Source organism: Coffea arabica, chromosome 2e, assembly GCF_036785885.1.
Source record: "Coffea arabica cultivar ET-39 chromosome 2e, Coffea Arabica ET-39 HiFi, whole genome shotgun sequence".
NCBI classification, from domain to species: Eukaryota; Viridiplantae; Streptophyta; class Magnoliopsida; order Gentianales; family Rubiaceae; genus Coffea; species Coffea arabica.
Window position 1 is genome coordinate 7,745,336 of NC_092313.1, and position 10,560 is coordinate 7,755,895.

A 10,560-nucleotide genomic window follows, 5' to 3' on the forward strand; every position below is an offset into this window, starting at 1 on the left:
AAATCAATCAAATTAAAAGAAAAAAAAAAACCCTTGACTTGTCTTAATAACGGACTTGGTCCCGGCGTAGTAATTTTGATATTGAACGAGTCTAGCCCGAATCGCAGGCTATACAATTGTACAAGCAAGCATTAGAGAAATTAAGAACAGAAACTATGGCTATGGGAGAGGAGGAAAGCATTTCCAAGGAAAGAGCAACGGCGGTCTAGCAACAAAATCAGACTTTGTTCCTTTTTCTCCTCTTTGAACGACGAGAGGAGGAAAGCATTCCAAGGAAAGAGGAATGGCGGTCTGGTAACAAAATCAGACCTGTTCCTTTCTCCTCTTTGAACGACGACATCACATGAGCTGCAAGGGCTGCAATTGATTGGCAGTCATTAGTTGCAATGTTTGTGTACGAAATGTTAACAATTTCCGCGAGATTCAAACATATATTTTTTTATGAGAAAGTGACTTATTTTTACCATCTAAACCAACTTATGTTGATACGAATTGTCAAAAGGAATTGAAACTAATGTAAACAAGAAACAGTAGTAAGTTTTTTCGAGTCACTAGGCATGATAGCTAATACCATGGTTAGAATTAGCGTCGGTGCAAGGTTACAAGCTTTGGCAATGGCCAATTTCTTTCAATTTTCTTTTCTCCGGTTGGAGGGAGGCTTTATTTATGGGGAGATTCAAATGTACCTTTTAGGTATAGTACTCTCAAATTTTTATCGTTAGATGACGAAATAATTGTTTACTTTTTATCGTTAAATTGTAATAATTTCAAAAATTCAAGTTTAAAATTACTGTCGCAACTGCGAGCGAATGATACCTTAAAAGCGTCATAGAGTTTTCTTTTATAATATAATTCCAGCTTTTAATGCATTGTATCAGTGCCTCTATTTTTAAGCTAGTGATTAGTTAGTTCAGCAAATCATATACATACGACCATGACAAAGTGCATCTTCAGCTAATTGCAGCAGTCTGCCCGGTTTAACAAAATATCTTATATGATTTTAGCAAAAATAGCTTTCGAAACTTTTCATTTGCTGTTAATTCGAGGGCATACAAGTATGAGTTTTCGTATTTTAGGGTTCAAATAATATAAACTTTGCCCGAGCCCTTCCTCCCCCTTAATTCCTCCTTGTGCAAGAACTGGGAGTAGGTTATTCTTACACATCGCCATTAACCCCCTTCCCATCAAAGAGTTGCGGAGATTTCACTACTACAAAGTCCTGTTATTGCTACCTGGGATGAATCATGATGACTTTATCACTCAATCCTAAGCAATTGTACTTAGCCCATTGAAGTTGAGTAGTTTACCGTAGGCAAATTGTATCTAAATCCTAAGCAATTGCAACTGGAGTTGTGCCCGAAGATTGGTGATTCACTATCCCTGAATCCCAATGTAACTCGATGAAGTAAATCCCAAGATTAGTGATTCACTATTCAAAAAAAATCCAGCCTCAGACTAAATGCCATCATATACCATGGCATCGAAGAAATACTACATCAAAATCGCTCCTCTCATTTTGTATTACTAATTGTTTAACACAATAAGTTGAAAATCGGAGAAAAGATAGAGTTATTTTCGAGGATTTCTTACCTAACATGAAATAACCTTAGTTCTAAAGAAGGTAATAAAGGAAATGGCAATGCTGCTGTATCCAAGGAAAATTTTCAAAAAAAAAAAAAAAAAGTAGAGATGTTAGGGTAGGGGCTGCTGATGGAAATGTTCCGCAAGCCCCCAAAGACACTAAAAACCCCCAAAAATACTATCATGACACAATTTGAGTACACTAACTACTATCTCCCGCACAGAAAATTTGGTTCCTCCATTGCACTTCCAAACATGCAATAACAAATGTCAGGTTGAGTCTGGTTTATGTTTACTGCAAGCACATGGATTCTTGTAAGACACGGTATTGTTAGCTGTTTATCTCTGAGAATTTAAGTAATCCTCCCAGCCCCCTTCCTCGAGCTTTTCTCCCTTTGCCAACACCTCGTCTCTTCTGTCTTCTAGGTATTGGGCCATTCTACAAAATGAAGCACCAAGATGAACTTGTTTCATAAATTTAACCACTTACACACAATTAACAAAGAAGTTATTATCTACCACTAAATCTTTTAAATTTTCCTCAAGATTCCTGTGTTCTGTGTATGTGAAGGGATGAAAAGTGCAGAAATGCCCAACCTTGTTTGTAGATTCAAATCACGAACCCCCAATATCCTCACTGCCAATAGACCAGCATTTGTGGCATTATTTATTGCAACAGTTGCAACTGGTACACCCCTTGGCATCTAGCAAGCACACGAAAAAGTATGATTTCAGTTTGTGCTGATCAACAATCAAGAAAACAGTATCAGACTGACCAAAATGAGAACAAAGAAAAAATATATCATATAAACTATATTACTAACGAGAAATAGATACCGTATAGTGTCCCTTTAAGAGTAACAACCCACTAGGTTCCACCTTGGATAACCCATCCATATGAACAACATATGGGGAACCACAAATTGGAAAGAAAGATAGCCCTTATGAACAATGACGAAGTCACTTTTCATCATCAACTTCAGCTTCAAAAGAAATGGTGTTGTGTATCCAACACTTTACTCGCAACACTGACCTGTCGGCTTAGGAAAACGGAAATAGTCCGCTTTCAACACCAAAAACAAGTCTCAATGACATCTAGAAAAACATCCCTACTACTGCCTAACATCAGTCTGAGAATTACCTGAACAATTGACAAGAGAGAGTCCAGCCCATCTAGTGTAGAAGCACGTACAGGGACGCCAATAACTGGTAATGGTGTCAATGCAGCAACCATTCCTACAGAAGTACAAGACCTCAGTGAGTTTTTGGCAAATTATTAGTGGATTATACGAAATACTGTGATATCCACCTGGCAAATGGGCTGCACCTCCAGCACCAGCTATAATGACCTGAATACCTCGTTTCCAAGCAGATGATGCATAAGAAACCATATATTCAGGGGTACGATGAGCCGAAACTATCCTCACCTACAAATGTGAAAATATTCCAATGCTACTTCAGGTTACACTCGTCTTTACATGTTTCAGCTATTATACTATATCTTTAAGTTTTATCAACTTGTCAGAATGTACAAAGCCTGATCAAGTCGTTAGCATACACAAAAAACATACAGCCACATGACTGACTGAAAACTGGAAAACTAACCTCGGTAGGCACATCAAACTCTCTTAAGATCTTTGCAGCATCCTTCATGACAGGAAGATCTGAATCAGAGCCCATTATGATACCTACGCGTGGAAGTACTACAAGCAGAAAGATATCAGCACATTATCTGGTTCAGACAAATACAAAACAGGATTTGTGACTGAAATGGTGCTCAAAACTGCAAACTCACAAGTTTACTGTCTACCCAGCCTTTGGAAAGAAAGAGTCGTATAAATAAAATATGTTACCAAGCCAAAACAATGGCAGAGAGAGAGAGAGAGAGAGAAGAACCAGGAAAACATAAAGCAGGGTGAGAGAAGACAACAGGAGAAACGAAAATTTTAGTTGCATTGGAAATGGATTTTGAGGAGTTAGGTTTCTATAAAAGACGGGTTTGGCCACAGGATACCCAAGATAAATCATGAATAAAGCAAAAATCAGTAAAATAATCAGTTAACAGGTTCCAGTCTATACATAATCTCTCACGAGTAAATATCCAAATTGCTTCAATTTGGGTCACAACTTCGTGTTACAATTCACACAAAACTCTTAAGCCCTTCAGTAGCAACAGTCACCAGCGACAACTAACCTGCAGTCTCACCATCCACAGTTTCTTCTCTCAACATTGACCTTAAACGTGCTTTCACAACACCAACAGAAGGGCCCACAATAGTGATATGACCCATCTTTCGTTGCTTTCGCATTTCTGCAAAGATAATTCAAATTTTGAACCAAGGATGTAAAATTACATCAATAAAAACAAATAAGGTGAACAAGGAGGTGATTCAAGCAAACCAACCTGGTTTGTCATACCAATGAACTGAGGCCCCTGGTATCCCCAATGCCCTCCCAATAAGTTGATGAGCCAAAAGGAAACCTGGTTCCCCCTGTATGCAGAAGTAACAGGTTTAATCAAAACATGTTTATATCGTTACTAACAGATAATCAATAACAAAAGCCTGTCAATGACATGGTACATTGTAGACAGGTCCATAAATGCACAAAAAGCTCCCATTGACAGGACAGATAATCGGTCAGAAAATCATATCTTTTCAAATTTAAGTAACATGTTAGTGGAGATCACTATGTAAAGTCTGGGAACACAAGAGAAGAATTGAATACTGATCTTAAGCTGACTAGGTAACACCCTTAAATAAATCTAAATCTTTCCCCAATCTGATTGGTTGAGCATTCACTGTAACCATTGTCCTTATCCAGCAAGATTCCCTATAGAAGTTATAGAAACCATTACTTATAAGCACTAACTTCACATAGCTCCAGTCTCCCCCAAACTAAGCACTGGTATTACACAAATTTTACACTACATCTTACTCCTAAAAAAATTGTTGTTCATAAAATTTCACAATTCTATATGCCATTACCAACTTCTATACATTGTGTTCTTCATTAAAGGAGTGTAACATTAGGGCAGCATGAAAGAATTAACCAAACAACCGATCTGCTTTTAGACAAGCAATTAAGGGAACGGAGTATTTTCACACAGAGCAACTGCTTTTTTAAGGCTGTAATATGAAGATAATAACAAATATGCACATAATTTAGCTCATCTGGCAGACTGAAAAAATCTCGCTTTCACCTGACCCATAATAACTAAAAAGCAAACAGGAAAATAGATACTCCAACTGCTTACAGTCAAGCCCAAGTAACATCATTGTCCAACCTCCAAAAGAAAAGCAGTAAATCCATGATGACTCTCAGGGAGAAATCAATTCTGCCCTCATCTATCTCTAACATATCAGTACTGCAATTGGACTTAAAACAAGAATTGGAGAGGCAGGGGCAGAGCATTAAGCATTTACTATAGTTGGTAGGCATTCATGCACCATTAGCCACAAATACTTCTAATGCTAGCAAATAATTTGCGCAGAAAAAGCCGAAATGGCAAGAACTGAGAAAGAACATGTTAATCACCTCATCTTCACCTAGTATATTGTACATGATAGCCGCAGGTGCTTTCATTGACGGATCACCAAGGGGAAGACCAACTACAGCCCGCAAATGCTGCTCAAATTGTGAAGTATAGCAAGACTCAATTGTGTGATGTCCACTGTTATGAGGTCTAGGAGCCACTTCATTCAATAAGATCTGATAATTCAAACACATCGAGTCTATAAGAGTACATAAACATCAGTCTGAAAGCAGTTATGTTTATGCATCTGGGAAAGTTATTTAAAGAAGTTTCAAGCCCACGCAAGAAATCAGTGTACAACCTGACCATCTGCTGTCAAAAATAACTCAACTGCAAATACACCAGCACCTTCTAATGAGCTAACAGCCCTAAATGCAACATCAGTTGCAAGCTTCATAATCTTCCATGACACATCAGCAGGTGATTTGACAATATGGCAAATGTTTTCCCTATAACAGAAATATAATCTTAGTAAGCACGAGAGATTACTAGGATAACAAGACTTAGTCATACCCAAATAGGAACAAAGAGAAAATTGTGTCAAGTATTGAATCAGGTAGCTCACCTATGAATAGTTTCAACAACAGGGTAACACACGACAGAATTATCTCTTCCTCTCACCACAATGACAGATAGTTCCTGAATTATATGAACTAGATTAGAAAATACTAATAAGAAAGATTTGAATCATTTTGCTTTCTCCATTAAGCATTTTAGTATTTATACAAAAAAAAAATGCTCACCTTTACAAATGGTGCCCATTTCTCTACATACAGACCACGATCATACCCTCCAAGAGCTGGAAAGAAGAATGTACCTCAGACTTAGATGAGTTAATGAATTTTTAATAATCGAGAACCAAAACAGCAAATATTGGATCTACATCAAATTAATGTGCAACATGAATTCCATCACGATCTATATATGCCTCGCATATTTCCATGTCAGTTTCAGTTTCACTAGTACATTATCCACACAACTTAAAATATACCGACACCTGCAAGCAAAGCACAAAACTAAAAACTGCATTCAATGTCTAAAGGCGCCAAGGTATTCCAAGCACTGTTAATTTAGAGGAGCTTTGATCATAAAAAATGGTGTCTAATTTTCTGTAGTTATATTTATGAAAGTCCACGTATACAGGGCTTGAAAAATGGCCAAAATAGGGCATTTTATGTTAAGATGATAGTACTATTGTAATAAAAGATAATCTGTAGACAGTAACGTGCAGGAAGAGATTGCAAAAAAAATTAGATGCCATGGGTTAATTAGAAAACTGATAACTATAAAACTACAAGACCATTAAGTTGAACTAAACAAAAAGAATGCTTTAGTTACCATCTACTGCAGAAGACAGTTCCTCCTCGCTGTTGGCAACAGCATTGCCACGGCCATCATAAGCCAGTCTTTTGCTCTTTATCATGAGAGGATAATTAAAAAGGACACCTGCTTGCTTGGCACTATTGAGGTCATCTATCTGTTTCACCATAATTTATTGTCCAAGCATTTAGCAATAGCTAAGTGACACAGTATAAAAAGAACAAAGAAAGAAAGAGAGTTCTAGGAGTATTTTATAAGTTTATTTTGTCATACCTGCATAAATTTTGGAAGTGGAATGGAATGACGAGAAAAATGGACTTTCTGAAGATACTTATCCTGCAAAATGGGTTAGGGTTGGATTTAATAGAATCCAATTATTAAGTTTGTTCTATAATATCAAGAGGAGAAAGTCAACCATAACATAATTGGGAGAGTAACTTCTATCTGCCTCATCTCGAAAAAAAGATGCATATAGTGGAAGGATAACTATCCCATAAATAGTAAAGACTATTGGCAGAGCAACTGCATTTTAATTTCATGGAACAGAGAACACATTGCTAAGCTATAATTCCAAAGAGGTAGATTAATCACTTTTGTGGATAAAATTGTCTCATAAATGATGAAGCTGAAGCAACAAGAGTAAGAAAGAAACAGAGTATATTAAGTATGGCGTAAAAGACATGGATGATGAAGATTTCAGCTATCTGAAAATCAAATTAACATATGCACAATGCCCCTTTTTGGTTTTTCTACAGCTGTTATTGGTATGAATGATCTATAGAATGAAAACAAACTGCAACAATCTAAAGCGATTTAACATTATTAGGAAAATACCACGACAGTCTCACATCACGATAACAATTAATTGCTAGAAGCTAAATTAAAAAAATACGAGATCGATATCATTCAAGGGTAACAGCAACAATATTGCTTGTTGCTGTAGTATCAGACGACTACAGATGTTGATGAAGCAATTTGTTAGCAACTATTTATGTGTCATAATGGTGACACTCGTACACAAAAGTTTTGATTTCCCAAAAGCAAATGGCATATCACCATATTTCTGTTCTAAATGGTCAGCTGCAAGCATGTCAAATTGCAAGACATCAATATGGCAAATAAAGAGCAATCTCTTAATACCATGGATATGTCATGAATGGTGTGACTGTTAACTAGAAGGTATCCCACATTACTTCCTAGCATTACGTAAACAACACAATATGGCTTATGAAGAATGTATGCTTCTGTCAAGATTATGGGCCAAACCTGAATAATTCTTATAGTGGACGCCTTAGGCTGGCAATCCACACCTTGTTGTTCAAGCTTCTCTAGAGTGGCAGCATCAACATGCTCAATTTCTACTGTCAACACTCCACACCTAACTACGTAAAATACTAACTTCAGTAACAAATGTATGTTAATATGACTTCAGTAACTTCATGTGGACTAATATAACTAAACCTAAACATATGTTTCAGAAACCTCGTCAGTGTCCTTAAAAAGCCTACCTTTTTGCAAATTCTTGAACGGTGGCACTATCATCATAATTTCCAACCATGTGGTAATGAGAGAGTGAACTTGCCGGACAATTCTCCATCGGGTCCAAAACAATTACCTTGATTGCCAATTGAGATGCTGCTTGACAAAGCATACGGCCCAGCTGCCCTCCCCCCAAAACGCCAACAACCACTTCAGACAATCCATGAACTGGTCTTTTATCACCCCTACACAAAAATACCATCCAAATCAACCACAGCCTCTATGAACTATCAGAATTGGAAATTCTTCAACATGTAAACATGTAAAACTATTAACTACAACAATGTACGCGTTTCAAGAATGTTCCATAATAGCATAACTTGAAAAATTTTGACCTAAAATTCTAGAACAAAAGTTCCCGCCTTTATTCACCTATACACTGTATATACACATATCCGTTCACATACTATTGCGGAAAGCCATTCAAGAAGTTGAACATCCCACCATTAATCATACATCGGCATGTTCAGAACATGAATAACAACTCAAATCCTAAATCCAAAACAATGCATTCAAAGCCCACGTATTCCTAATAAAGTCAGCAAAACATGTATATGAAAAAAATACCCACAAGAGTGAGATAGAAGAAAGGGTAGCTACCTGGCGGAAGAAGTATCTTGAGAATCAAGAGAAGTTCCAGAAGCCATGACTATAGGAGTATGACGCTGCCTCAGCATCCAAGAAGAACAAGAGGAAGAATTCGTGGGATGCATATGAGAGCAGCCAAATAACGAATTTCTAGTTCTCTGAGGAATAAGAGCGGCTGCTGAAGCAGCAGAATCGAGTTTGCAGGAGCTGATGACTACAACTGCTGCTGCTGCTGTCGGAGAGAAGTTGGGACACAGGCTTAGCATTCTCTTGCAATTTCTCTGTGCGAACTTCGACTCAATGAACTCTAACAGTCGTAAATTGGAGAGCAGCAGCACTGTCTTTGTAGAACTCAAACGGCCAAACCTTTGCTTAATTTTTAACCGGAGAAATGTTGTCGCCAGGTATAATAAAGAATTGGGACGGTAATTGGGCGGTACCCGCTTATATAGAGTTTGATCGAATCGAGAGTCAATGGTCCAACCGAATGACGTAATAATGACGCTGTATATATTTTAATTATATATATGTATATATATATATTTTTTAAAAAATACATATTTAAATATACTAATAAAGCTTTTTTTAAAAAAAATTTCACTGACACATCTTACACATGGTGTGAAACAATCAATCTACAAACACAATAAATGAGATTTTGTAAATAAAAGATAACAATAAAATGCATATTAACGGATCTAAAATTTTATAAGCAGCAACCTTGAACAATATCGAGAAACGTCTGCAAAAGTGCAAAAACTAAGGCTTCAAATGGTAATCAAAAAAGAGTTTTATATGTATATTTATAAGGGATAACATCAGAAACACCTCCTGAGGTTTCTCTTAATTTCACCTAACACCCTAAGATTTTAAAAATATCGCTTACATCCCTTCATTTGTTATTTGTGTAACAAATTTTTTAAGAACCCTAAACTACCCTTTTACTTGCTAAATGAAAATACTCTGCAGAGGCCCCATCCTGGGCCTGTACACGTGGCAGCCCAGGGTCGGCCCGAGCTGGGCTGGCACGCCGGGCCCACGGGGAGGCAGCCCAGGGTGCGCGGCGGCTAGGGCTCTGGGAGGCTCTCGAGAGCCACCCCGCAGAGGGCGCGAGGAATTCCCCCCGGTGCGGGGCTGGGAGCTATCCACGGCAAGTCCCGGAACGTACGGAGGTCGGACTCCTCAAACAGGTATAAATGGTAACACATACCTACTGTCCAAGGTACGCTCACTATTGGCAACTCACCCCGACTGCTTTACCATTGGTCCTTTTCCCGCTCGCCGGAGAATTAACTTGATCGTCGGAGTGCCCTCGGGGACCACCTCGGGGCCCCCTTTGAGAGATCGCTTCTTTCTACTGTCCAAGGCTTGGGACGAGCTCTTCCATCAGCCCTCCGAGCTTATCAGGTCAGCTCGTCCAGGGGGAGTTCCGTGCTTCTTCAGTTGGCGCCGTCTGTGGGAATCGAGGATACGAGTATTTGTGTTGATGGCGAGAACGCGTTCCAAGCGAACCGCGGATAACACCGATCCCGGAGCCGGCGAGGGATCCCGGCGGCTGGAGACCGAGGCAGCCCGAGGCGCCGGGGGCTCGACCCTTTCCGGGGAACGGAAACAGCAGATCTATCAGTTTGTGACCGAGAATCTCCCCATGCTGGAAGATATAATCCGACAGGCGAATGAGGGGGGAGAGGCTGGCGGGGCGCAGACCTCCAAGGCGAAAGGGAAGGAGAAGGGGCCGCACCCCATCCCCTCAGAGGATGAATCGCGGGACCAGCCCCCCAGGAGGAAACGACTGCGGACTCCTCCCAGGCCGCAGGCCTCGATGGTCTGGGACAGCGAGAGGTCCTATCGTGACCAGTCCGCTGGGGGTCGGCTGAGGAACCCCTCCTCATGGAAGCTTGCGCGGAACGAGCAGGAGCGCTCCCCTGCTCGGTCAATCAGGAGCCGTCCGCGGGATCCTCCCCAATGGCAGCCCGTCCGGGACGAGCTCGAGCAGA

General features: G+C 39.5%; 1 protein-coding gene across 5 annotated transcripts; it reads right to left on the reverse strand.

Annotated features, from left to right (window-relative positions):
- Nucleotides 1-1,625: 1,625 nt before the first annotated feature.
- LOC113730619 (phosphoribosylaminoimidazole carboxylase, chloroplastic) lies at nt 1,626-8,972 on the reverse strand. Of its 5 annotated transcripts, none has more exons than XR_011840155.1 (17): nt 8,576-8,972; nt 7,945-8,160; nt 7,703-7,814; nt 6,710-6,772; nt 6,455-6,593; nt 5,860-5,915; nt 5,682-5,755; nt 5,418-5,565; nt 5,119-5,292; nt 3,986-4,073; nt 3,776-3,892; nt 3,187-3,284; nt 2,891-3,008; nt 2,723-2,817; nt 2,419-2,614; nt 2,179-2,285; nt 1,976-2,020 (listed from the first exon to the last, which is right to left on the reverse strand). XR_011840155.1 is itself a non-coding variant. In XM_072078607.1 (16 exons), exons 1-16 carry the CDS (start codon nt 8,827-8,829, stop codon nt 1,921-1,923), a joined length of 1,959 nt encoding a protein of 652 aa, XP_071934708.1. In that variant the 5' UTR covers nt 8,830-8,972; the 3' UTR covers nt 1,626-1,920. The 5 variants fall into 5 exon arrangements, 2 of the variants coding, with proteins under 2 accessions (XP_071934708.1, XP_071934709.1); XR_011840156.1 differs by having other exon boundaries at nt 2,419-2,621; XR_011840154.1 differs by having other exon boundaries at nt 2,419-2,644.
- Between the last annotated feature and the right edge of the window lie 1,588 nt (nt 8,973-10,560).

Coding starts and splice junctions, on each gene's coding strand:
- LOC113730619 (XM_072078607.1), bottom strand. CDS start 8,829: ATGCTAAGCCTGTGTCCCAACTTCTCTCCGACAGCAGCAGCAGCAGTT. Junction 5,916..6,454: donor ACTGTCTTCTGCAGTAGATG/GTAACTAAAGCA, acceptor TCTTCTTTCCAG/CTCTTGGAGGGTATGATCGT. Junction 3,893..3,985: donor TCATTGGTATGACAAACCAG/GTTGGTTTGCTT, acceptor TTATCTTTGCAG/AAATGCGAAAGCAACGAAAG.